This window comes from Boleophthalmus pectinirostris, unplaced genomic scaffold, assembly GCF_026225935.1.
Source record: "Boleophthalmus pectinirostris isolate CB_2022bp ecotype Guang Dong unplaced genomic scaffold, ASM2622593v1 HiC_scaffold_5, whole genome shotgun sequence".
Taxonomy (NCBI): Eukaryota; Metazoa; Chordata; class Actinopteri; order Gobiiformes; family Gobiidae; genus Boleophthalmus; species Boleophthalmus pectinirostris.
Window position 1 is genome coordinate 26,679,796 of NW_026571404.1, and position 27,767 is coordinate 26,707,562.

A 27,767-nucleotide genomic window follows, 5' to 3' on the forward strand; every position below is an offset into this window, starting at 1 on the left:
TCTGAGGGTAATAGAAAAAGGAGGAGTCAGTGATAACCAGCACAGTATTTAATGTTTTTGTTGATATTGGTAACAGAGTAGTACTTGAAGTTGTAGGTATATACTAGTTAGATTTTTTTGTAGTATTTGTCATAATATAGACTTGACAGTGGGAGAAAAATCATCACATACACATTTACTACTATTTCCACAAAACAATAAAGCACTACTGACAGAACAGCGTTAGTAAGATTTGTTTTTAGTCAGTAAATCTTTAACTACAACATGAAATCTCCAAATCAGTACCTTCTGAAACCTTGTAGTTGTAGTAATAGTTACAGTAACCAAGGTAATGGCTATTGTACAAGTAGTAAAGTACCAGTATAAATAATAGGTATTGTTGAAGCAGTTACAGTTAGGACTGTCCAAAAAAACTGCTTACAAAATATTAATTTAACTAGTATCAAAACTAGACATTCATTTGAGCAAATTCATTGTACTGTATGAATTTTTAGTATCATGACACTTATTACAACAATAGTAGTTAAGACCTGTTGTTACTCTGCTTTATGTTGGGGCCAAACAATAAACTGTATAAAGAAGTGGACTAAGGGCGTGTGATGTCACCCATAGCTCCAGTCAAATGAAGCTCACAAAGGCTCGCATTACAGGGGCAAATTTGGATCCAAGTTCCAGCTGATGGAGCCTGAAGCACTCCCATGCTCTTTTCCTATTTGGAATGCGGTGGCCAGCAGGTTAGCTACGTCCATTTACAGTCTGTGGACCAAAGCCAATTCATTATAGGAGAGGCATGAGTACTAGATAAATTTCTTAGGAATAATCTTAAACTTTTCATTTACTGCAAATTGAGGTACTTCTAATCTACCACCTCGGCCTTTTACATTTACACAGGAAAGATATAGCAAAGACACGGCATAAATGGAAATAGGACAAGAGGCTGATAAAGAGGTAATAAGAGAAAGTGCATAGAAAAATTCATCTGATCTTTAGTTCCTTCGTGAGTTCATTATACTACTGCACAGTCATGATGAGGTCCTTTAAGGATACTGCACACTATCTTTGATGGCTATTTCAAAGTTGTAGCAATACATAATTGTGAAAGTTTTACAAGGTTTTTCATTGGCTATGTTTACATTTATACCAAAAATCAGATTTCTGGAGTTATCTGATTATTGAAATGTCATGTACACAGTGAAATCCGTTTTGGAGAAATATGATTTCTTTCTGATTGTTCACAGCTGTGCAGATAATGACATGGAATATTACACAAAAAAGGGCAAACTAAAGGCAAAAATGAAAGAAAATGTTAAAGTGCCCATTTTAAACAATTCACTGATCTGTGCTATAATGTTTCCTCATCACAAACATACCTGAAATTACATTTTGTTTCATTCACACATTCACATAACATTTACACACAAAACCTGCAAACCTGATATGAGTTCTTTTCTCAAAAAGAAAACACTCTTTTTCACCAAGATGTCATGTGGTAATACAAGTGCTTCACTGCATTTTTAACTCCATACAACTTCACTAGAATAAGGTGGATAATTTAAATTCTGGAACTGAGTATCTCTACTGAGCTAAAGTTAAAAAGAATTGTTAGCTTGAAAACTACTACAGCTACAGAACATCACAAGGTGGAAGAGAGCATTTAGAGCTTTGGAGATGTAGACAGACTAATAATAAAGAGTCTGAAAGTGGTGAGTGCATGAGTGTTGGTGGTGGTTGGAGGGGCCAATACCACAGACTGGCAGCCTCACTTCCGTCAGTCTGGTGGCTTCAAGAAAAAGTATCTTACCACCACTGGGTATTGAATGAATGAAAAATGCTCTGGAAAATGTCTTTGAGTGTCCAGAAAGTGCTACAGTATATAAAATTGATGCATTATTGATGCATTTCTCAAACATCTGTGAATGAAACAAAACAACATCATAACAAGGCTTAAAGCTCACAAGAGTCAATTTTGCGTAATATAGGACATTTAAAGATTGCAAAAAATGTACATTGTCTATCAATTACAATTATTACTTAAAAAACACATTGATGACTCACCAAAAATCAGACATAATTACTGGGTTCTCAGATATTCTAATTATCTGATTTTACTGGTCACATAAATGTACCCCATGCAGTATTTTGCTATAGATTAGTGAACGCCATGCAAATTCAAATATAGGTCAAATCCAATGTTTAGGAGTGGTGGCAGATGGCGGTGTTGGCATATTGACAGCTGGAGTCCGATGAGCTGTGAATCATTTGTTACTGAAAAGGACCCTTACTCAAAGCATAGTGGTGTTGTGCATTTTTTAAATTATTTTTATCAAGCAGATGAAAAATAGACTTGTGATCTCGGGATAACAGCCTTAAGAGAAACTGTGAGCGTGGATTTCCAGTGTTAATAGACCTACCATTTTCAGCTAGATCTTGCCAACACAGAAATCAACGCCCCTCCCTGTATCTGACAGCAAATAAGACTGTTGTTCACTGTGTATGCTAACTTTGTTAACACTTTAGTTTAGGGACCCCAAATTAATCACGAATTAGGTGGAATTTTGAATGTTAGTTTGTGGTCAATCAAGTATTTGGCAGTGTTTATAACTTATTAAACGTCCTTTGACTCTTCTGAACTTTAAGACATTTTAGAATGGTGTTGTGTTTTGTTTCATTCACAAATTTGAATAAACCTTTATTTATAAGTCTGTCTACATCTCCAAAACTCAAAATGCTCTGTTCCATATGTAATGTTATATAGTGGTAATTTTCAAGTTAACAGCTACCTTTTACCATTAGTCCACTAGGGAATTGGCAGTTACTAGCCTGAAATTGTCCAAATGATTCTAGTAAAGATGTACAGAGTTTAAAAAAACAATGGAGCATTTCCTGTATTACCACATTACATCACAAGGCAGAACAGAGGGTTTTCTGTTTGAGAGAAGAACTCAACCTAAATATTCAGGATTTGTGAGTTAAACATGTGTGACTGGAACAAAACAACTCAAGGTACATTTGTGATGAGTAATGTCCAATAACATCCATATGATGCTGAAAACACTGAGAGTAATAATGGCTAAAATAAAATTGTTAACAGCTAAATGCTTGGTAAATAGCCATACAGAATAAAACATGAATAAGTACTTTACTTTAAAATAAACAAAGAAAAAATGAACTACTTATACTTATTACTTATACCTATACTCACTGTTGGGGAGTAACAGATTACATGTACCGGAGTTATGTAATCAGAGTACAAATTATGAGTAACAGTTACTGTTTCAGTGAGTGGTAAAATTGGAGGTCTACAAAACAGTCTACTTTGTTGAAATAAAAATAACAGACAAAACATTACGATATCCTAGTCTGGCAGGATTCCATTTACTCATTTAATGTTACGTTTACATTTTGGGATGTGTAATCTGTAATTTGTAGGGGAATACATTTTAAAAGTAACCTTCCCAACACTGCCTATACTTAACTGCTTAGTATACTTATCAGTACTACCAGTTAGCCTTTAGTATGTGGTCCCTGAACTAACTTTTGAATGTGATTTATTCAAAAATAGATAGAATTTTGTGTTTTAATATATGATTTTGTACTTGCTTAATGATGTTGTCTTTTTGCAGACTATTCCACCGTGCATCTAAACCAGCTCCAGGAGAAAGCTGAGGTCATCGCTGGACGCATGCTGCCTTTCTCCGTCTTTTACAGAAACCAGAACAAAGAGTACTTTGACCACTGCAGGTACAATATAATTATTTCTACTGTACTCCAAAATGGTCTTTTAAGGGATAAGAACACCAAGAGCTCATCAAAAAGCTCATTTAAAAAGTTATTAAGTTTAGTGCATGAAGATAAGGACAACATAGGGAGATTGTGTTCTATCTGAAGAGAAATTATAATAACCATTTCACAAAATAGGGCAAACAGTAATCATTGTATAATTAAATAAATATAAATAATATAAACAAATATAAAGTCCTATGTGATTTTCCACACCTAGACAAAAATGCCAGTCTGTATCTTATTGCTTTATGACAGAGTCCAAACAGCTAAGGGTTAGTCTGACAGTTTTAAAGAGTGTAAAAGGAGAAAAATAACTAAGAGCTTTGCATTTGCCCGCCTTTGTTTTGATATGAGAGGACAGTGTGACAAACACAGTCTCTGGATCTGTTTTTAGGTTGTTGTAGCATGAGTTTCCTTCCCTGCAGTTTTTAGGTTTTTGTGACAGAAACACACAGAAGCCCACATCTCTTTGTTAGAGTACAGCATGACGTCATGTAGGTAAACATTTTGCTGAGTGTTTATAATGGCCTTTAAGAGCATGGGTTAAACTGCACCATCGTGTGGCCAGTTGCAGTAGTGTGCTCACTGTACTAGTATATAACAGGTGTTTGTTTGTTTGTTTGACCTGTGGGGGAGATGACTTGCGTCACTATGACAACAACATTGCATCAGTTTTCATTAGATTAATTGTACTTTAATGTTCATCAGTTATGTCCTCGGGAGGAACATTATTTCACAAGTTTCCTTCATTCAAAGTTGTTTCCTGTTATTTTAGTCCTAATTCAATTTGAATTTGGATTGGTTTATAATGTAATGCCTCTTGTGTGGCACAGTGCAGGTATGTGTATACTGTTTTGTGCTCTGTACATAGCTTTCTAGTCATTCTAGTCATTAAGTGTGTAGGTATCTTTCATTGTTGTGTTGTGTAATAATTTGTTACAAATGCTATCTCAAACAAACAACTGTGTTTCAGAGATGCGCAGGAGAACCGCATGCTGCCCTCAGTGAAGGACAACAGTGGCAGTCATGGCTCCCCCATCAGTGGGAAACTGGAGGGCATCTTCTTCAGCTGTAACACAGAGTTCAATACGGGCAAACCGCCCCAGGACTCCCCCTACGGACGACAGCGTTTTGAGGTGCGAGCAGATGCCCTCTTAAACCCAGACACCAACCTGTACTTTGGGGACCTGTACTGCATGTACACAGCCTACCACTATGTCATCCTGGTCCTGGCACCAAAAGGATCCAGAGGAGATGACTTCTGCAAGGAGAGGCTCCCTGCTCTGGACATCACCAACAACCGATTCCTGACGTGCAAAGAGAGTGAGGCGGGTGACGGGCGCCTGGTGTTCCACCATGCCCAGGACGTGATCCTGGAGGTCATCTTCACTGAGCCCGTGGACCTGTCACTGGGAAAGGTGGCAGAGATCAGCGGGCACCAGCTCATGAGCCTCTCCACAGTAAACGCCAAGAAGGATCCCAGCTGCAAGACGTGCAACATCAGTGTGGGGCGCTAAGAAGAGGTCTGAGAAAAAGAAGCCGGGATGACCAGACAAGACTGGCCTGAGGACATAAGTCTACAAACTGAAAAAGCAGAGCAATGCATGAAGCAGCCGATCTTGTAGGAGCCTAGTCATACTGGACTTCATCCCCAGAGGAATAACTCACAAACTGGTAAAAAAAAAGATGGCCCCAAACAAAACACAGTCATCACAAGCAAACCCACAGTAAAATACAAACAAAGCAAAGCATCAATAAGCCCTGGATCCTCACAGTGTTTATCCAACCCTTTAAACATACTAACAAACAACAGCTGCTTCTGCTTCATAAGTTATTTGATTTAAAATACTCTTACTCACTTCTTTGTCAATGATGATCTTTTTTTTTTTTCATTAATTGCAAACGTTTTTTCGAACCTATTTTACATCCAATTTGGAGCAAACACTTTGGGACTGCAGCCTCAGTCATTTGATTTCATACCAAAGGTGTTAAAATGCGATATGGAAAAGATATGTCGTATGAAAAGTTTGACAACTGCAGCCTGATAAATCTCTACTGACGTCTGACCAATGTGACCTATTCATGAAGATGTTGACCTTTAAGCATGACGCAGTTCTGTGCCGCATGAAAAAGGCTGTCAGTACCTCTGCCACGCATTTATTTTTCTGCTGTAAACAGAGAAAGTAGAACCATATACTGTGTTTAGCAGAATAAATGTGAAAAAATATTTATTTTTATCAATATATATAGATAAATATATATAAAGAAAAATATATAAACCAGAAGTGCACAATATCAAAGGTTGTCAACAGTGTCATTTAGAAGGAAGTGATCAGGACTAAACACATATGAGTCAGTTTAGCTTGACATGCTAACGCTAATGTTCACATACTACAACGTGAGCAGTAATGTGTATTATGGACAGAGCATAGCAGTTATACTAATTCTCAATGCATATCATAGCACAACAGAGGACTAATTACTAACTGACATGCACAAATGCCACCAGATTGCCAGATTGTCTCTTTTATGATATAAACAAAGATCCTTGCCACAAAAGCACTTAATAAAATGCAGTTTCCACTATTACTTCTTAAATAAAAAAATGCAAAGTGCCATAATATATAAAACATTGTAAAAAGGTTAAAGGTAATGTTTGTCACATGGGTAGAGTTAGTGTAATCTTGGACACTGCTGTGCTACTACTCATAGATAACACTTGCTACAGGCAGTTTAAGGCCGGGTCAATAAGGAGGAATGGGACTATAACTCTTGAGTTGCCCACCTCTCACTCATCATTGTTCTTCACTTTTATATTAAAGTGCATTGAAGCATGGCATGAACATTCTGGACTGTGTAGATTTGAATCCCACTGTGAGATACTCAGCTGCTGGTTGAGCCCTGGTGTTTACTGAGCAGGGCCTCCAGGAGGCGCAGTTTTGCTTTGAGGTTCTTGTACTGGCAGTACTCCTCTGCCATGGGTCCACGGTCCTCCTTTTGACAAACCCTGTTTAAACAAGAGGAACATAAAGAGTGAAGAGAACCGGCCACAGCTTCCACAGACATTGGATAGTCCCTCCTATGTTGCCTTACTCAGATAGCTTTTACAGTGTGTATTGTAGTCAGACTTTGGAGGACTAACATAGTACAAAGAACGTGTACAGTTCAGATCTACAGTCTACTTCTGTCTTTTTCCTGAGCTCTCTGCTTCATTAATGTCAAGTGCGTGTGTATTACACTGATGTATCATTGGGATTTTTTTGTGGATGTCTTTTGTTTTACACATGGCATTGTTGCAAACCAAATGTTTCAAGGTTTAATAAAAGAGAGAATAAACTTTGAAAGAGATGGGCTATAGGTGTGATATGTGATTTGTACACTAGGATTACCTGCCAGTTTGTGAGTAAAAGTGTTCCTCAAACTCGCGCAGCACAAAATGCAACCTCCGCTTCTCACTTCTGGCCATCTTCAGGTGATCCAACAGCTCTGACCTGTACATTTTTACATAAAAAAAGAAAACACAATAATGCATAATACACATTTTGCTATCAGCATACAGAAAAAATAAGAAATTTGACAAAATACCCTGAAATAGTTTAGATTATTTCTCATATTCTGATTAACTAAGATCTCTTCAAGATATTTAACACTTAGAAAGAATTTGGTAAAAAGGTAATTGTGATTGTTATATAGTGAGAACTTCTGGCCTGACCGGGTCTCTTTTAATCTATACTACCTTAAATTTTAGTAATAACAAGTCCAACAATTGTAAAGTATCTTTTTCACAATGTAAAAAAAACACCAAACACATAATAAACTTTCAACACCATTACAATTAGACAGTAGTTTGAATATAACAGATACTATTAGACTTTTACCTGGATGCTTCATGAAGTGTTGCCATGGTGATGAGATGGGGCTGGTGTGTGTTTGCTTCATCTAAAGGGGACACCGGTGGAGATTCACAGAGCTCCATGAGAGTCTTGTCTGACGAGAAGGACTGAGATTTAACCCAGTGAGGCAGTGGACATAGGCTAGAGGGTTTGGGGCTTTCCTCATCTGAGCCCTCCTCTTCATCCTGTCAGCATAAAAAAAGCATTTTATTAACAAAAACACATATGTATTTCAATACCAAGGTAAAATACAGTCGTATTTTAAGGTAAATTGTGTTTTAGAACAGTACACAACAAGTTCGAAATCATTTGAATTTGGCTTTTGCAGTTTGTTGCTGTAGCATTCAGAACCAGCCACAAGAGGGCACAGGAGACAAATAAATCAACCCACTCTCAGCATCCACCACCTCATACCAGCCATTAAGAGAAACATTTTTGAAGTCTTATTTCAAAGGAACACATGATTGACTTACAATAGTTGTGATCACAGTGGAGGTAGAGGAGGAATTCTGAAGCTGTTTGACAACACGGTATCGGTCATAGAAGGGCTTAATCAGAGTCCGCTCTTGTCTGGTGCTCTACACACAGAGATAGAAATTTTGTTAAAATTTTATGTAGGTAGATGAGTTTTAGCCAGGCCCATTAAACAGTATTACTTCTTACCGGTCGCCCATGAAGACCTTCATAGTATAGCAAGCACTTCTGCAAACAGGTCTTTTCCAGGGCTATTTGGAAATGGGACATCTCCTACACAACAATTTAAATGAGTAATGCATTACTCAGTCTATTTATTTTCTAGGATGTAAACCTTTAGATTTGTGTAAGAGTGTCTTCCCAAACCTTGAGGCTGTCTGGCAGTTCCAGCTCTCTCCTCCTTTCCTTCAGTCTGTTAGTGATACTATTGACCGTTTCCTCCACATTAGGTTTTGTGTTGCCATTATTATTAAGCAGTTGAAGCTCCAACCCTGCCAATGCTGACCCCCTGTGGTCATGACTGGCTTTGCAGGACTGACGCAGTTGGTTTACATCTCCTTCACCCTTGATTGATTGTTTTAGTTTCAGCTCTGGAGAACGAAGGCATTAACCATTATCATTTATTTAAGTATATTATTATTTTACAGTGATATGTTAAGCTAATTATGTTGTATCCTACCTTTGAGTCGTTTGCGACTCTTGATCAACTCCTTCATTAGCCTGGCCACCTCTGGGTTTGCTGTCTTGTCATTATGAGCTGGCTGAAAAAAATACAACATGGTTAGAGTTCAGGGTTAGTGGAATAAAATAAGTCATGGTATAAGGACTATATATGAATATTAAAAAATAATAAATCATGTTAAAGAATAAGATATCACAAACAGGAAATGGGTTTTCTGTTTTGTTTGTGGTGGGGACTGTTGCTTATTAAGATTATTATGTATTACAGTTTGGCCAGACAGTAGCAACATTGGTCCAGTACAGGACCAATGATCCAAACTAGTAGAAATACTACAAAGTACAAAGAAAATACATGTTAGCAAATTTACAACCTCTAGCTATCATTTGCACAAAATGTGACAAAGCTGGAATATGGTGTTAAAGTATTTGATGTAATTATGTATGTACCCTCATTGTGTACAGATCATAGACTGTATATCTAGCGTAGGGTTCTCCAAGTTTTTTCCTCTGGTGAGCTACTTTCACAAAACGGAAATGCCAGAGAGCTACTAGTTTTAGTGGTCACAAGAAATTGAGTATATATAAGCTCTTCAGCAAGCCTTAGATGAGGTACAGTTAGATGCCTATAAAACATAAATCATTATCTATTTAGTGGTGCACAAAATTAGGCATCAAAACGAAACATGTACAATAATCATAATAGGCATTTAATTAATAAAATTCAAATTATTCGGCACAATACATATAATTCAGAAATCCTAAGGAAGGGGGTGGAGCTACAGGTCGATTAACACAACACTGAAAAATTGTCATCTCTCTGTAACTGATACAGTAATCCTTGTCATTTTGGTCTTAAATTGTTCGTATTAACCTGCTCTAGATGATCCTGATGTTTTTGTTTCGCTATTTTATCTGTAAATAAATTCGTAATATGGAACTCAGCTCAAAATCCGTTCCTATAAGTGCCAACCTCGGTGAGCTTCATTTGACTGGAGACTCCCTTAGTCCACTTCCTTATATCTATGAGTCATGTTATTGGTTCAGACAGCATTTTTACAAACACAAACAACTAGCATGAAGAAAAGTCCAGGGAGCAAATTATTGTTTTGTTTAAATGTTTTTTTGTTTTTGTTGTTGTAGAACTGTTTACAACCTATTAAAAAATGAAATCAGTTTTATTAAATGAATAAAAAGACTAAACAGGAAAAGCAAAAACAAAAAACAAAGTAACTCTTCATGCAATTATTATGCAATTATATTATTCAGTGTTAATGACTAATGTTTGGTGTTATCTAGAGGAGGGAGTCACGCCATCATTTTAATAATGATAACATAATTCTGACTCATATGAACTGATTATATTCATTTAAGCATTTCTGACCTTCATATTAGATGGCTGGCTCACAACACAAGCAAAAACAGAATATGATTTGAATTAATCCCACCTTGTAGTGTCTTTCTTGTTCAAAGCGTTCTTCAAATCGTCTGATCCTTTTCCTCAGGTAATGTATATGTTTGTTTAGCATGTTGATGGATGGTTCTTGCTCCCCTGTCTCTGTGTGGACATTACTGCGCGCCCTGCAGACACAAATGCACTTATCTTAAAAATGCGACATGAAAGATTTAAAAACAGCCCTTGAGGAGATGTTATTCTTTCAAAGCTAGGACAAGCTCAAACAATCAAGCTTTGAGATGATTTCAGAATCCCAAAATAGCATAGGTGAGTGGACGTGTTGCTTACATGCGTACTTCCTGTGAGCACGGTGGGGAGGGGGCTGTATCAGGGTCCAGGTTGTACCGAAGACTGTGGCTGATGTTGGGGCATCGAGGAGAGGGCACTGGGCAGTCGCTGGTGGTGATGTGTGAGAGGAGAGGGCTGGTGTCTGTGGCAATGGGAGACATGGATTTTTCTTCTGATAAAGTGGCAGTGCAGACAGAACTGGACTCTGATGAGGATGGAGATGTGGCCTTTACTGAATGAAAAAATAAAAGGGCTTGTTATAAGATCAGGTTTAGCAGTTTCTCATCAATATTTATTCAATTGATGTATTTATATTTTGAAGATGAAGAAAATCCTTTCTATTTATCTAGCTTTGAAATTGGCACAAAACGTAAATAACTCATGACCCCTAATGGCCATTTCATTTTAGGTAATAAGACACGTAGCAGAAAACAATATCATAGAATAAAAGCTTTCATATGAAGCTAACTATATTTAGGCAATAAAGATATGCACTGAATATGATTGTCCTTGTGAGTCAGTTTACAGTATTATTTTTTGCAGTAAAACGAGAAAGAAGATTTCATTGTTGTTATTGTGCTTCTATAACCAATAAATGTGCAAATAAGATATTTAATTTGTTCTTTAGTAAGGGAAGGGTAGACAGACAGAAATTTTAAAAAAGCTTGTAAGTTGTAACACATAACTAATTCCACATTAGAAACAGGAGTAAGATGAAGACTAAATATTATTTAACCCCTATCCTATCCTCTACACAATATAAAACATAAACGTAGATGGCTTCATGCAGATTCTATGGATTTACAGGAATGTCTGAATTTTTGTCTCACCTGATTGTGTGGACTGGGCTGTATAATGGTCTGTTGACAAAGGTAAGTGGAAGAACAGAGGGCGGTAGAGACTCTTCTCCTCTGAGGTAACAGGCTGGTGCAGAGCAGGTAAACCTTCTGGATCTTGGGGGTCAGCTGGTGTTGGAGAGAGTCCCAGCTCAGCATCTAGGGCTTGGAGTTTTAGGGAGGGGCTCTGAAAGCAAAAGCAGAACATATCTTCAAGGGTGGGGTAGAAATGAGGTACACGAGACTGTGGAAGAATCCTTATATGCAAGGTGACTGTTCAATTGTGCCAAAATACATCAAAAACTTAGAATAAAAAGTTCTGCATCCAATAAAGTCAGCAACAAATGTGTAATCCAGCTCTTTCAGACTAAAGTACTCGTTAACTGTCTTGTTTCTATATCTAAATCCTCATGGCATTCCTTGGGTTTCTGTGTCCGAACTGCCTGCACATGGATTATTTATCTTGAGTGGAAGCAAGGGGGCGGTGGGAATGCCTCTCGATGCCGATAAGTGTGCTTGTGCAGTGGGTGTGTATGAGGAGAGAGAGAGGATGCTATATATGACGAGGAGGCGTTTCCAGGGCAACGTTATGAGTCTAAGCTAAGAAGGCGCAGAGTCACGCAGTTCTTCAGTTTGTTGTCTATGACTATGCACATGTGGGCGTATAACATTACACAGTGACGTCAATTGTTTTTTTTTTATTGTTTTTACTGCTCTGGGTGACAAAGAAGAGGAGTAAAGAGTTATGCTTTACATTTTCATTTCAAAGGTGTAAGCTTTTCTTTTTTGGCATGTTTTGTTCACTGGTAAAAACACCTCTTTGTGCGTCATAGGGGAACTCAACAGAGTTAGGAGCAGGGATTCTGTTAATGAGACTAAACTCCCACAGATAGCATGTTCAAGGTGAGGTTAGGAACATGTACTCAATCTACTGCAGGTATCACAGCTACCATTGTCATAGCAACAGTTATAAATAAGAGCTAATTTTCTGTGTGTAAGGCTGAGGTGATGAAGAACTTACGTCACTGCTGTTTCTGCCTCTGTAATCAATGTGTCCATCAAGACAACTGCTGCTTCCATCTCTGCTCCACTGAAAAGAAAAGTCCTAATGAAGTACATTAGCTTAAAATGCCCTTAAATGGTTTGGAGAAAGTAGGTCACACTCACACAAATACAAGGTTAAAAACTACTCCAAATAATTAGTGGGAAGAAGCAAGAAGGAAAGAAACATTCTTTGAAGGTTTGCAGCCTTTCTCAAAATTAGCACTGAAGACATTTTTGAAAATCTAAACTATCTGACAGTGAATCCAAGCAATGAATAAAACTGGATTTCCAAATTAATGTAATAGTTCATTCATGGGTTTCAGGTTGTTGTTATTAGGTGACTTTTGAGGAAGATTTTGAATTGATAAATGCTATGCTCTATTGATAAATGCTATGCTCTATGTTTTCATTTTTCGTCATTCTGTAACCCATGGATTCATTGTCTTCATTGGTCCCTTAAACAGTATTAATCTATTAATTACCTCTGGGCTTTGACAAGTCTCACTTTTCTTCTTTTCTGTGAAGAAATGGGGACTGAAAAATAAAGTGACATCAGCGGAGTCACAAATATAGCTCAACAGATCATGAGCATACTGCTGTAATATAAGAATCCTTTAGCTTTTGACATTGTAAATACAGTATGTGGAAGTATTTTATTGTATGAAAACTCAGTAATCTTGTTGTCTGTCACTAATATTAAGGTTATGGCTTCCTCCTGTCTGATGTTGTTCACACACCACAGCAGTGACCTGTTCAGTGAAGACTCTGTGCGGACAGCCTGCCACCAAGGGAAGCTGACCTCATAATGTACAGCTAGTCGGTCCATGTGAGAGCCTGTGGCAATCACAGTTATCTGAACTGGAATCAAGAAGAGAAAACGTGACTGTGGGCAGCACATTGCTCTGTTAACCTACTTCTCCACTGACTCTAGTGCACAGAGACATGTACAAAATGTAAGGAAAATACAAATAAAATGGTTACTATTATAATACAGACTACTTTGACTATTTTTAAATCCAGGCCCAAAACGTTTCTGTTTAGCTAAGCATATGACTTAAAGGTTTTCATTATGCACTCTTCACTTATAATGTTAATATTATGATGATTATTTATGTTTTGATTTGTTTGTATTCTGTAATGTCTTTGTATTCTGTAATGTCTTTGCTTGTATTCTGTAATGTCTTTGTTTATATTCTGCACTGTCTTTGTATTCTGTAATGTCTCTGTTTATATTCTGTAATGTCTTTCTTTTTCTGTAAAGCACTTTGAATTATTTGTGTACAAATTATGCTATACAAATAAACTTGCCTTCCCAGTATTTGTCACCTTCTCACCTTTCAATGTGACTATGAGCTCTGTTGTGGCAGCTCATATCTGATGGAACAGCTGAATTAGCAACCTAAAATAGACCAAATTAACAAAATACTTTCACTTCATAATGTCACAAATTAATCTCAACACATACATAATTAAAGTTTGGATGAATAACTCTCTTACCACTTGGCAGTCACTTTTGGCAGCATTTCCTTTCTCATTTACTCCTGAGGTGGCAATTGATGTGTTGTGGTATTCTGGTCTGTAAGGGGAAAAACATACAATCACATTTAAACACATTATAATCACGTAAAAATAATAAAAAAGTAATGTCCCATAGAACACACTTGTAATTTGCATTTGAAGAATCCAGTCTAAAATGGTCTGAGGACTTCTCCTTTGCTGACCCTGGGGAAGTGGAGCAGGGTGATACAGGGTCTCCTATCCCAGTTCTGTCCAGTGTGTGCAAATCACACAGGGCACGTATGCTGACACTAGAGCAGGCCTGAGACTGTGGAAAGTCAGGACTAAAAACAAAAAATCACAATGATATGATCAGTAACTATTTAGTGTACTTTGCAATTTCTCAGTTTTGAAAGAAAGTTGTGATTCTATGCAATGTGTTTTGTTTTTTTCCAGGAAAATATATCCAATATTTGGCACCAGTATTTTTTTCTGCAGTCCACCAGTTTGTGTGCCCACGTGTCATTCCCATTTTGTACTCACTTCAGACTTGTCTTTTTTAAACAGAAAATGACAAACACACACAAACACACAAAAGAAATGATTTTTATATCCCAGATAAATACATTGACAAAAACAAAAAGTTTATTTATGAACTTAACAATAACTAAATTTAAATCTGTGGTCCTATAAGCAAAAAAAATATATAACATAATATTGGTATCTGCAAATATCAGTTATTGGCCAAAACACCAAGAAAAATCTGGGATATCTAGTCAAAAATCCATATTAGCCCATCCCTAATGATTATACTCATTTGGCTGTATAAGATGTCTGTTCTTTATGACAAAGCTGAAGCTGGAGTATGAAGTCAACAGCAGTCCCTACCCCAAGGCAAAGCACACACAACCACCACTACAACATCCCAGAACAATATTGTCCACAGATATTCATCCGTCTCAAATAACAGCAATGAGTCATGTTTTAGGGTTATCCAGTGGCTCTTCTGGCATTAAGAAGCTCATACTGAATCACAGCAACAATAATATTAAGACCCAAATAATTTGATCCCTTGAAACCTAGTTATTGTTTAAATTATTTTAGATAGATAAATACATAGATACTTTATTTATCCCAGGGGTGAGATCTACAAAATTCAAAACTGGGACACATAAATAAAACTGTGAAAAGAGCGTGTAACATTGTCTACTCTCGACTGACTTGTGGGTTAGTATCAAATCTGAGGGACTTTTGTTGGTGCATTTTTTTTTTTGCCTTGTGGTCATTTTCAAGCACAGTTTTCTGTCATTTTGCTAAACAAATGACAATATATTCCCCTTTTTACTGTTCATGGGTTTCAAATTGGTCAAAAACAGGGACAACTGGAACATTTCTTGTATAAAACTGGGATAAATTAATAGTTTTGGATTAATCTGTTGGGATAGGGGACACAGAGGTCAAAACTGAGACTGTCCTGAGTAAATAGGGACATCACCCTGAGCAACAAAACATAATAACATCAGTAATTAAATTTATAGAGATACTACAAAAACAGAAACTTTAACTTTTAACCTTTAGATATTTAGGTTTTAGGAAGATATAGTAATTTGTCTGGACAGGGACTAGCAGTTAGTAAATGAAACAATAGGGCAAATTAAAGGTTTTAGAAGTTTGATTTTCAACAAAAAATGGTGAGAGTGACTAACTGAAAAACAGCTAGTAATGTTAGCTATGTGACTGTAATGTTATTTGAGAGAGACTTGTTTAACAGCACACAATCAACTCTTCTGTTGTAGTTCCAACTAAACCAGCTTTTCATGGTCAGACTGTGTTAAAAAGCTCAGATTAAAGTGTAACAAGCCTCAGATAGAGCAGTGCCTACAGTTACTATCACATCCCCAGGGAATTTTAATCAGCTGCCAAGTATCAATATAGTAGAGGCAGCAATAGCGTTTTGTTTTAGATGTATTTGGTTAATTCTCATTAAGAACAATTCACACAATACCGATTACTGACAATATTACATTTTTTAAAGTGTAAAAAGCATACCGGTATTTGTCAAAGATATGTCAAAATGTTGGTGTGCTAAACAGATACAACTAAAAAAATACTTTTCTGTGGTGCTGTATTTCCCAGCAGTAGGCTAAGTTTTTATATCTTAGATAGACGACATAAGTATCGGGGGAAAAGCTGAGAATTTTAAGTGTGAATGAATAGCTCCAGATAGACAGTAGCCTACCTGTTTAGTCGGGACTGGACCTGAGTTGCATGGGTGAAAGAACTTGATGAAGAGAGAGACACAGTTTCTTCTCCTAATCTCTCCACATTATTCAGCACTGATAGTGGACTACTGAGACATGCCTACAAGAGTCAAATAAATGTCAAATATTACATAGTATTGATTTACAAAAAATCTGCTTGAGCACTACCTGAATTTGTGAGGATGCAGACAGGAGGAGGAGGAGGAGGAGGAGGAGGAGGAGGGGTTGAGGCAAGTTCATCATTACTAGATATTAGTTGTTTTTCTGTTTGGTCTGAGAAAAGGGTTGTATGGTGCCTTAGAAGATGAAGCAATAGGGCATTACACACACTCTGCTCCTCGATCATCCTGGGACCAGCAGGTACACTGTAAATGAAGACAACAAAACAAAAAACTATTACGGAAATTCTAAAAACATTGCCAATTAGTAGTGCCATCTAGTGGAGGAAAGCCTAAACTGTACAAAAAGTTATTGGCATGGCAACTGCACATGTCTTAGAAAGTAAACTACATGTGTATCTAGAAGCTGAGACATGTGGTCACGATCTATGCAGCATGTGTGGGTCTTATTTCATACATCTGGTAGGCTATGTGAAGTATGTGAATATTTATAGCAGTGCGTACAGGTCGAAGAGACATCAACAGTGTCACATGTGTTACATAAGACTTACAGCAACAGATTAAATGACAAATATACAGAATACTGGTGGTCATATACAGTAGGGGCTGCTAGACCTGGAAACCAGTTGGCAAGTCAATGTTCAACCCTGAAATATTTAGTACATAATGTATGTACATAGTACATACATTACTAACTCATTGCTTATATGCTTTATTATAATAACTCCATAGTTGTTCTTGTTAAGTTGAGTGTGTGACAAAAATTTATAAGTCTTGCCTTTATTCATTATTTTACTAATGTTCTAAAAGTCTACACTGCTTTCAAATGTGGCAAAGGAGAAATTCAATTTATCAACTGGACAAAGTTTATTTGGTCAAATACGTTTCGCAGCTCCAACCAAAACTGAAGAAGCAGCTTGGATGAGCTGCGAAACATATTCAACCAAATAAACTTTGTCCAGTTGACAAATTGAATTTCTCTTTTGCCATGGATTCTACCTGGACGACTGAAGGATTTTTCACAAAGCTTTCAAATGTGTTATTATGTAAAGAATTAAAGTATTTTAGGTTGTGTTGATTTCTGAAAATATGTAAATAAATATACAGCATACTGGCAATCACATATAGTCTCATTGTTTATACGCTTTGTAATAATAATTCTATAGTGGTTCTAAAGTTGAGCATTTGACAAAACTGTATTTAAATCTTACGAATTCATTCATTATTTTACTAATGTTAAAAAGTTACTGTGCCCAAGTAAATTTCCTTGTTAATCAATCAGTCTGTAGCCTACAAGTTCAAACAGCTTTTAAATGTGTGATTATTTAAAAGAATTAAACTAGTTTAGACTGTGTTGATTTCTGAGCATGTGTACTTGTAAGCATGCCTCCCGTGAGATGGCATCTGTTTACGGTGAGGAGTGACATCTATAAACAGCTAGCGTGAGCAGCAGCCTCCCAAATGCACTGTGTTATCAGACCCTCTCCACACCCATTTCCTTAAGGCAAAAGTGGCTACACCCCAGTTTTGCTTTACACAGATTCAGAAATTTAACCAGAATTGATCTAAGAACCAAGATAATTTTTCCCTATAACACAGTGAAGACTTCAGACAGAGCTTATACTTTCCAGTATTAGTTGGAACATGTAATTTAACACCCACACCACTCAACTGCATGCGCCTTGTCTATAATGATGAATGCTGGGAACTCTGTGTGCAAGTTTCCTATGGAGAGAATGTTGAGTTAAGAACCATTACTTACTGAAAAATACAAGGTCCAAAAATGGTAGCCAGATTTTCCATTGGCATATGATTTGATTGGCTGAGAGTGGCCACTCTGGATAGGAAGTTTATTAGGTAAGACAAGATAATAAGGTTGTCAGTGGGGAGGTGCTGAAGATTTTCTTTCAAAAACTGATTTGTTCGGCTGTCATCTGTATTTCCTGAAAGGGTGACAAAATCAACATTTTAGCATGGTGGTACTCTATTATGATAAAAATATGTTTGCATCTACATAATAATTTTATATTCATGGTGGCCAAAAGGTAAAACAAACGTGCACAGCCAAAATGATGAGCGCAGTATTCTTAAACGGTTTTGAAACAACTAACTTTGCTACAGTAACTTTCCTAACAACTAAAAGATACAGCAAATGTCAAGTTTTGTTATGTTGTAAAATAAAAGATAAGATAATACAAAAAAGGCCCAGAGCATGTCTCTGTCTGACTAAAATTTTCATTACCTTTAAGACAGCAGATGAGCTGTTTGCGGAGAGTTTCAGGGACTATGGGAACAGGCAACTCTCTAAAGAAGAGTTTAAGAAGAGACGCCACTGTTGGGATATCTCCGTCATTCTGCAGATCAACCCTCTCCCCCTTGTCCCACCGCTGTTTCAGTGTCCTCATCCGCACTACAGAGCCACACAGTCGAAAAAGGCCTCTGTGCTGCAAACCTGAAAATGTCATGATTAGTATGAAGTGCATATGATGGTTAGACAGTTAATGACATAAGGAGTTACAGTGGCTCAGTGGTTAGAGCAGTGGTCAATACATCCTCTAACCAAGTTTTGTCGTTGTGTCCTTAGGCAAAACACTTCAGCCGCATTGACTAGTATGTGGTGTGCATGAGTGAATAGTAGTAATCAGAGGGACCAATGGTGCAGATTTAACTGATTTATAGTTTTGTGTTTTACTTCCTGGTTGGACATGGCAGCAGATGTGAAATAAGTAGATTAAGTAGAATAAGTAATTCCTATTAAACTAGAAAGTTGGTATTATAATTATCATTTGAAAAATGGAAATAAAATGTGTATGAGTGTGCATAAACTGTAATTGCATTATAGATGGGTTTGTGTGCACTGATGACAGAGGGATTCGTTTTTAGAACTCAACCCAACTTTTTCTTATCAATTCTTCTCAAAATTCCACTTGACTTTTGCAAACCTATGAAAAATATTGACCAGAGGCACTATCACACCAAACAAAGTAATAATTCTTAAAACATGAAATCCTGTCAAATGCACTTTAACATGCATATGAGGCACAAATGACAATAGATATTAAAATGCAGGTGTAAAGTGATTACCATTGTTGTTGAGGTATTCCACCATGTCTCTCAGAACAGCAGGTATTCCACACACCATCTGCCCATCCTCCTTCAGTGTCTCCAGGGCAACACCAAACACGGAGCTGGTCCTGGAATCTGGCTCTGTCCGCGTGGAAACTAAAGGCTCCGGACTAACTTTTGCAGAGGAACGCAGAACTTTCACTGAGGAGGAGTCGCTCTGAAATACGCAGAGGTAGAAACAATACTGAAAATGTACACTTAAGTAAAAGTAGTGTTACAAGGCTAAAAAACAACCTCAATTCAACCTAAATCCACATATTTTCTAAACTCTGGCAATGCTAGTGCATTTAATCCAGTGTCCGTATGTGTTTTTGTAGGTTTAGAAAGAAACAACAGTGAACAGGGACAACTGGAACTTTAGCTTGTAACTCTAATTTTAAATTTGGCTAGAATTATACTATTCACAAAGTTTTAAAAACTCATTTAAATATTCTCAATTACAATAAAATGATTGTAAGATAGTCAGTCCCTAGAGAAAGGGTAGCCTACATTCAGCAATTCCTTTGACCCATAAAAATGGTTGTAGCGTGTGGTCTTTGTCAGCTACATTTTGTTCTTGTAGTAACCTACCTGAAAAGCATAAAACTTGATATACAAGTCCATTCAGCACTACAAAGGCCATATTAAAAGGCTCTGGTGTATTCTCATATAAAACTAGTAAATGCTATCTACTTTTTAATGTTGTCTGGCAAGATCTCAGCTTTGGCCTGACAGGAGAATAACAGAGACCACATGTGTATGTGTGTGTGTGTGTGTGTGGGGGGGGGGGGGGGGTTACATCCTAAAGTAACTTCTAGCAATAAGGTTAGCAGGCTATTATTAAAATGAATTGTTAACACTAACAGTAACATTAGATATCAGCTCACCAGTATAAACATTTGACACAAGCTAATTGAAGATAAAGTTAGCTAAAACTTACACAAAGCGATACGGAGGCGCTCGCTCCCATTTTCAGCTCAGCTCATCTCCGGACATATTACGAGCAGTTTACTTTTTCGAAATAGAGCGTGGTGACTATGGAAATTGTCCTTTAAAATGCACACAAGACTTAATGCCATCCTACAAGTTCAGCTGTGACCCAAAAAACGAACTAAAAAACACAGATTAAGCTTCGTAGAACCGATCTTACCATTATCCTTTTAACTAGCGGGGAATTGTTTATGTTGCTGGTCACGTGACGCGAGTGTAACCATGGCGACAAGAGGTAGGCTTGCCCTTGGAGAAAGGATGCTTAGTGAGGATCATGGACCTATGGTGAGGATAAGCCTCATCTTTGGGAAAGCTTTGAGAAATACAAAATATAAGGGATAGTACTGGTGTTTTTGCACATTCAAATTTATAAGATATTTAAACATTTTTATTGCCATGTTTTAAATAATATACAATACAAAAATCAAATGAACATTAACAAAATACTGGCATATAAAAAGAACAGCATTAATAAAAAGAGACAGCCCAGTAACTGCTGTGCTAGACGTGCCTAAAACGTCCATCAAATACAGTTTTAAGTGGTCTATTTTAGACACATTCAAGTAATTCTAAAACCCTACTGTAAAACATACAAATGTAGTCAACTTTCCTTTTGGGGATCACGCCATTTTACAGAAGGCCAGTGTGTGCATCTATGACAAAGTTTGTGCATAAAAATTTCAGCTAGGCTATAACAAACGTATTAGAGCCCACATCATGAACACATTTACATGGGGCTCACAAACAAATGCACAACTCTAATACAATTACAAGATGCTATATATATATACATATATATAAACTGTAAGAATAAAGGAAAAGTCAGCCTGCTATAACAAATGTAGGCAGAGGCTGTGCTTCCTGTGCCACAGTCGTGAGGTTGAAATATATGTAGGGTAAATAAGTTCAGTTAATGAAATTAACAAGTAGTGATGAAGCATTTCGCTTCCATTGTTCCAATAGGCATTGTATTACACACTTTGGTATGATTAAAAATATAACACGATAAAGTAAAAACACACAAATGAAACTCTCTTCATAAGTTAAAAATAGTGTGGTTATGCTTGTGTGGCATTGCATATATACGTTTTCTGTCATCATATTTGTATTAACACTCAGTGGTTTTAGTGTTCCAGCAGTAGATACAATGTGTGCGTAATAGCACAAAACCAAATGTCATAGAGTGTTTAGGAATTCTTCAAAAATAAGGCAATTAAAAACACAGCCAACTGTGAAAAATCTTTGCAGTGTTTAGTGTCAACCTGAGAAATGCAGGCAAAGAACAGTCCAACAGATGAGCCTGTATTTCAGAATGTCTGGCAGTTATTTTGGTATCATAATAAGACCCTGAAGCAAAAATACCAATTCTCCTTCCAACATATAAAAATATTCTTCTCAGAAGATCGTTCATGTCAGCTTCATTAGCAGAATGTGGCCGGGCAGTGGACAGTTTCTATAACAAAGAGTTACACATTTAAGCTACTGAGATCACTTTGTCACAGGTGCTGGTGTACTGGACGTCTGACTTGGCAGTCTCCATGTTCTTCCTGTTCCAGCAGGGAAGGGTGAGGACAAATAAAATAAAGGCACCAAGGACCACACAGGTCCCACTGAAATAAAACGCCAAATCATAGGACTGTGTCCAGTCAAAGAACCAACCTGCAAAAGAATAGAAAGAACAGTTTTTGTGAAATGAATACATGTGTGCACTGCTGGAAAACAAACTCTGTCAGTTATAGGATTCTTACCTACACAGGAGGTCCCAGCATGATCCCAAAGCCTCCAAAAAACATAAGGATGCCATGAGCTTGTGTCAGTCTGTCCAGGCCCACAATCTTAGTGGTAATGTAGGAGGTGAGGGACCAGTTCCCAGAGAAGAAGCCGAGCACGGCAGTGAGGATCTGCAGTCCCACATAACTTTTGGTAATGGGGATGAGGAAGAGTGCCAGGCCTCCTGCAAACATGGTGAAGCCATACAGATAGATGCTGTTGATCCATCTGAGGTCAACCAGAATGCCCAGCACCAGTTTACCCACACACGTGGCAATGGCCCCTATGGAAACCAGGGGAATGATACTAACTTCTTCAATCAGTCCCCCACTTTGAGCAACATCTTCAATAAACAGCACAGGTGGAAATGCCCCGAGGCTGAATAGAAATATAGCAATACAAAAGGCCACCATGGCTTGGTCCTGTAGAATTTCATACATAGAGTATATATACTTGGAGTAAGCTTGTTGCTTCTTTTTAATCATTTTCATGATGACCAAGCCAGACAGGCAGCAACCTTTCTTTGTCTCGGCCTGAACAGCCAAGTCCTTAGTGTCTATGGAAATGAGCAGCTCCTTGACTGTAGGTGGGGTGGCTGTGGAGGAGCCATTCATGATTTTCAGATCCTCTAGAGGAGGCTTCTCCAAAAGCTGCTCCCCTGTGTTGCGCTCCAGAGCTGCCTTCTGCTTGAGGTAGTAGCCGGGCATGTTCAGGGGCCTCATGAAGCCAGCACAAGCCATGAGGTTCAGTGCGATGGCTCCGATGATGAGCAGGCAGCCATCCAGACCAAAAAGCACCATCAACTCATTCTGTGCAGTCGCATAAATGAATGCTCCAACACTGGTGCCTGTGTAAACAGAAGCAAATCTGAGAACTGGAATTTGTGAAACTAAAACCCCTCCCTAAATATACAATGCACTCTCTAAATATACAAAATCACCATCAGTAAATATTGGCATAGACACAGTCATCAGCAAAAGTCTACACTTTTAAAGCTTTTTAGAATCTGAGCCACCAGACCTGGTTGGTAGTCCAGCTGACTAACACAGCCTTCTGTCATGGCTACTCTGCAAATGTTTACCTTGGATCTTTCTCCCAGCAGCCCATGCATGAAAGAGGTAAACATGGAGAAGTTGTGCATCCCAGAGCTGTATGCAGAGGAAGGGCAGAAGTACCTGTGGTGACAATGCCGAGGGCCAGGCCACGCCTCTTGTCGAAATACTGACATGTGATTGTTAATGTAGCAGCATAGACCAGACCACAGCCCAGGCCTGGAGTGACAAAGGGGGACAAAGGACAATACATTTACAGTTAGCATAGATCAAAATAACCTAAGGACATGATACAGTCTAATGTAAGTGTAATGACTGATTAGTGTTATATACAGAATATAAAGCAGTAAACAAGATACAAAGTGCCTGATAGCAACTCATTGAAGGGCATCTCTAAAAATAAATTATATAACACGCGTGGGCTCCCTCTTGGTCACTCTGGAATGCAGTGATCACTGTTCACTACTGTGTGCCCCTCAATTACACTGAGCTACACAGGTGGAGAAGGCCTACAATTTAACCTTTTTAAAACAGGTAATGATATTTACAGACATCAATAATGTAATATTAAGGCACTCTGGCTCAGATAAGGTTCTATTTATTGCATAACATTTTAGCCTGACCTGATTGCATATTACCATAATTAACAGCAAGGATAAGGCTCTTGGTTCATTGACAAAAACCACTCCCACTGTGTGTCAATAATGTCTGAAGTCTAACTGTGTGGAGTATTTCATTTTACAAAATACAACAAAGAAAGGAACAAAATATTAATCATAGTAATAATTTCTTACCAACAACAATTCCATATGAAAATATAAGGAATTGTACATTGGGAGCAAAGGCACTGAGCATCAAGCCTCCAGCCACCATTACACCACTGAAGACAGTCACAGGGCGGGCTCCAAAGTTTTCTACACAAGCACTGCAGACAGGACCTGAGGGAGAGACACAGATAAGTCAAACAGAAAAATCTATTATTGAGTACACATAGAAGGAAGCAACAAAGTGTTGGTCATGGAAGAGTTTTAGAACTGCAGAATAAAAAACAGAAACATCAGTGAATCCTTATACAGTTAATTACAGGTCCTTTATCACGCAAAATTTCATCTTCACCTTTAAACCATGTTAGAATGCTGTTACCTCATCAAAACATACCTGGAGTTTTGTTTCATTCACACGTTTAAGTAATCCTTCAGTCTTCATCTCGAAAGCTCACAATGCTCTGTTCCACCTTATGATGTCATGTAGTTTTCAACTTAAGAGCTATCTTTTACTTTTTGTTCAGTAGAGTGGCAGTCCCAGGGTTGCAATTGTCCACATGATTCTAGTGACATGTATGGAGTTTAAAAACACAGTGGAGCACTTTTTTCCACATGACATCACATGGTGTTGTCTGTTTGAGAGAAGAACCCAAATATCAAACATGTTAAACATGTGTGAATGAAACAAAACACAGCTGCTGGTATGTTTTTGATGTGGAAACAACATTATATTATAACTCAGATCAGAAAATAGTGCAGTATGAGCCCTTTTAAATTACCTTACATGAATTATATCACTCAAGACACAATATTTTCATACCCTATGGTGACACCATTAACATGACATATACTGTATGGCAGCAGCAGACCCTGGGCAGAGCAGTGAGTGCAGCAGGAATGTGCACTGTGACTCAGAAGACACGTGTCCAGTGCACATCCACAGGTCCTCACCAATGTGTTCAGTCAGGGTTTTTAACCTCCCCTCAGGGAAAAGAGGTCCTGCCGGCCTGACAGGCGCTATCTTTATACAAGTGACACAGATACAGCCCGACTGTGTCTCGACCTTCCACAGGGCTCACATTAACTTTAAGTGATCCTTCGACATTCAAAGCATGGATGACTTGCAGTTGTTTCTTGCCCTCTTAGAAAAATCAATACCTGTAAGTCTGTCCAGGGAGCAACTAAATACCATTCCCTTTACTGGTAATTACTCTCTCCATCCAGTTAAAATGCAGTTTAGTATTCCAGTTATACACACATCCTGGTTATAAACAAATACATTTAGCAATTAACTGAAAGCTCATTAAAATACAAAATGATTTGCTTACTGGCAATAAGACCCACTCCGGCAACCAGGGAGCCCACCCATGCAGTCATGCCTTTGCCCTCCTGGAAGGTGTGGAGCCACTCGGGGTACAGCACCCCCACAGACTGCGGGGAACCGTAGGCCAGGAGCTGGGCCATAAAAGAGGCTGCCACGATGGCCCATCCCCAGCCTCCATCCAGCTCTTTAGCGGAAGCCATGGCTGTTACTGCCCTCTGGGGTCTGCTACAGCACTAGCACAGCAGGAGCGCCTGAGAGGAACAACAGGAAAACACATTGGAAAAACAGACACCAGCAAAACAACAAAAGTTTGGTAGAGCGAAAACCAAACAGATGAGCTGCTCTGAGCCATGTGCACTTACAAAGCCTAGATGTAAGAAGGCTGCTGCAGAGCTGAGCTAAGGCCAACAGGCACTTCATCTATGAGTGTAGCTCATCTACAGACAACCTCTTTTTGTCGCTTTCTCTAACCACACCTTTAGAGGAGGGGAAAGAAACAAAAGTAGCCTGCTTTGTAGTCCCATCCCCCTCTCCAGTTTTATATTAGACAACTAAACTGCTTTACTTAAAGCCAGCAATGGTCCGCAACTCCAGGAGACCCAAGTCTTTCAAAGCTTTATAAATAATTTGTGAAGAAGCCACTTTATCTCTGCGGCAAAAGCATCACTTTCTTTTTCTGAACTGTTTTCCTGTCTAAACAGTCCTCATAATAAGACTTAAGAATTAAACATCAAATACGCATTCAATGACAGTTACGTTATTTAAGCGCCTTTACTGTTGCCAGTAACACCAAATATGTACACAATTTCTATGTCAGTGTGATGTAAACAAAAATGATACAGACGTGGTAGGGTATGGTAAGAAATACATCGCGAACTTACCTCAGCATCTATAAAAACAGCTGCACTCGGCCGCAGAGGTACGCGCTCTGCAGAAACTTTCCATGTAGGAAAGGTCTGACGATATGACTAATATGTTAACCTCTGCAACAAACAAAGACACATCTATGGTCTGAACCGGACAAAGAGGGAGCGATGTGCGCGCATGAAGCCTTCTGCAGCAACAATGCGCACTGAATATCCGTTCATCCTGCTTTGTAGCCGGCAGCCAAACCGGTTCAAAGCTGTTCTCGCTGGTCCCCGACAAATAGAGGAAGACGCGCTGGCTCCTCTTGCGCGTCAGGAGCGCACTGGACTACATCGACGCGCACTTACGGCTCACATTAATAATACCACTTCCACTTTAGAGCTCGTGTGCATATACGCATATATAGCATTTCCTTTGTGATAGAAATCTTGATCTTAATCGGGAGGGAGCATAAAATCACACTCATATGCAATTTATCTGTTAGACTTCCCCTTCATCGCCTACACATTGCAGATTGTCTTTTTATGTTATTTGTGTGTATGTTATTTTGTGACTGAACAATATAAAAGTTGTACTGACTAACGATTGTGGCTGGTTTCTTCTACAGGAGTGAAGTCAGTCCAGTCTGAGCCGGTTGCTGGTGTTAATAACAGCACCACGTTGCACAGCAGATCGCACTGCCGGGGTCGTCCTCATCTTCAGCTTTTGGAAGATTTGAAAGAATATCCTTACAACCTCTCCACAGTCTCATATTTAACACGACATAAACACCAAAGAGGATATGATTCACCCGCAAGTGTGTGAGAATCAGTCACAGACAATAGCAGACCGCTGCGTTTATAATACGATCAAGTTTATTACTACAGCCTTGACCCTTAGTATTTGTCATTGTCACAAACATTCAGTCAGTCTGGGTGATTCTTAGACTTTCTCTGTCTGCATGAGATTGAAGAGAGACGTACTCGTATTAAGAAGTAAAGAGAAGAATTCATGTCATGTGAGTGCCCTTAACCCGCGGTCATTAGCACGAGGAGCAGTGTGTGGTGAGCGCCTTTACAAAAGCTGGGCTGATGGGAAAGAGCAGAGATGAAAGCACGCGGCCACAGACGGGGAGGGAGGTCAAACTGGCCCTTACACCAAACGCACTGGACATTCTTGAGGACCTTTCACGATTTTCCCATAGTGGAAAAATGCTGCCATGAAGGGTCTTACATTAAAAAAAAGGTTTAAACTGCATAATCCCCTCGTGCCAGGAAAAAAAAAAAGTGGAAAGGCATTGTGCTACACGTTAACAAGCTGTTCTAGACCAGTTCCAACCAGTGAAACTAATATAGCTTTATACAGTTACAGGACATGGGTGAGAGTAGGGCAATGATATGCTTTATAACACATGATAGCACTTTATTGATCTTGGTTATAATCAATGCTGGTGCCAAATATCAAATACTGACGTGCACAAGATACTGTTACTGTTAATGGGTCCAAAATACTGGAATTCCAGATTACACTGAACATTTAAAGGGCCCGTGTTACGCTGATTTCTGATCTATCCGTTTATACTAATCA

The 27,767-nt window shown here is 38.4% G+C and overlaps 3 protein-coding genes across 3 annotated transcripts in view; 1 reads left to right on the plus strand and 2 right to left on the minus strand.

The window, feature by feature from the left end:
* LOC110157219 (phytanoyl-CoA hydroxylase-interacting protein-like) overlaps nucleotides 1-7,130 on the plus strand; it is a 26,208-nt gene extending 19,078 nt beyond the window's left edge. Inside the window, exons 4-5 of the mRNA XM_020921496.2 lie at nucleotides 3,624-3,741; nucleotides 4,757-7,130. Coding sequence (XP_020777155.1) covers nucleotides 3,624-3,741; nucleotides 4,757-5,300 — 662 coding nt within the window. The 3' untranslated portion in view covers nucleotides 5,301-7,130. The remainder of the gene's footprint in view (nucleotides 1-3,623; nucleotides 3,742-4,756) is intronic.
* Nucleotides 6,667-21,964, minus strand: LOC110156967 (protein FAM13A-like). Its single transcript, XM_055162443.1, has 21 exons — nucleotides 21,908-21,964; nucleotides 19,414-19,612; nucleotides 18,572-18,781; nucleotides 18,092-18,272; nucleotides 16,401-16,575; nucleotides 16,189-16,310; nucleotides 14,114-14,293; nucleotides 13,950-14,028; nucleotides 13,787-13,851; nucleotides 12,935-12,986; nucleotides 12,430-12,498; nucleotides 11,403-11,595; nucleotides 10,573-10,804; nucleotides 10,277-10,409; nucleotides 8,830-8,911; nucleotides 8,517-8,740; nucleotides 8,340-8,423; nucleotides 8,150-8,254; nucleotides 7,662-7,861; nucleotides 7,173-7,274; nucleotides 6,667-6,790 (listed from the first exon to the last, which is right to left on the minus strand). Exons 1-21 carry the CDS (start codon nucleotides 21,962-21,964, stop codon nucleotides 6,667-6,669), a joined length of 2,868 nt encoding a protein of 955 aa, XP_055018418.1.
* Nucleotides 20,773-26,446, minus strand: LOC110157132 (monocarboxylate transporter 9). The gene is made up of 5 exons (XM_055162894.1): nucleotides 26,216-26,446; nucleotides 25,339-25,585; nucleotides 24,041-24,184; nucleotides 23,370-23,465; nucleotides 20,773-23,041 (listed from the first exon to the last, which is right to left on the minus strand). The coding sequence occupies exons 2-5, from the start codon at nucleotides 25,532-25,534 to the stop codon at nucleotides 22,173-22,175; spliced, it is 1,305 nt and encodes a 434-aa protein (XP_055018869.1). The 5' UTR covers nucleotides 25,535-25,585; nucleotides 26,216-26,446; the 3' UTR covers nucleotides 20,773-22,172.
* Nucleotides 26,447-27,767: the final 1,321 nt, after the last annotated feature.

Bases quoted from the DNA above. Each gene is read 5' to 3' on its own strand.
- LOC110157132 (XM_055162894.1), bottom strand. From the start codon at position 25,534: ATGGCTTCCGCTAAAGAGCTGGATGGAGGCTGGGGATGGGCCATCGTG. The intron at 24,185-25,338 runs GTAAGCAAATCA...TCTCTCCCTCAG, and splicing joins CGGAGTGGGTCTTATTGCCA to GTCCTGTCTGCAGTGCTTGT. The intron at 23,466-24,040 runs GTAAGAAATTAT...TTGTCACTCCAG, and splicing joins TTCATATGGAATTGTTGTTG to GCCTGGGCTGTGGTCTGGTC.
- LOC110156967 (XM_055162443.1), bottom strand. From the start codon at position 21,964: ATGGAGACTGCCAAGTCAGACGTCCAGTACACCAGCACCTGTGACAAA. The intron at 14,294-16,188 runs GTAGGCTACTGT...TTTTGTTTTTAG, and splicing joins GTCCAGTCCCGACTAAACAG to TCCTGACTTTCCACAGTCTC. The intron at 13,852-13,949 runs GTAAGAGAGTTA...GGTCTATTTTAG, and splicing joins CCAAAAGTGACTGCCAAGTG to GTTGCTAATTCAGCTGTTCC.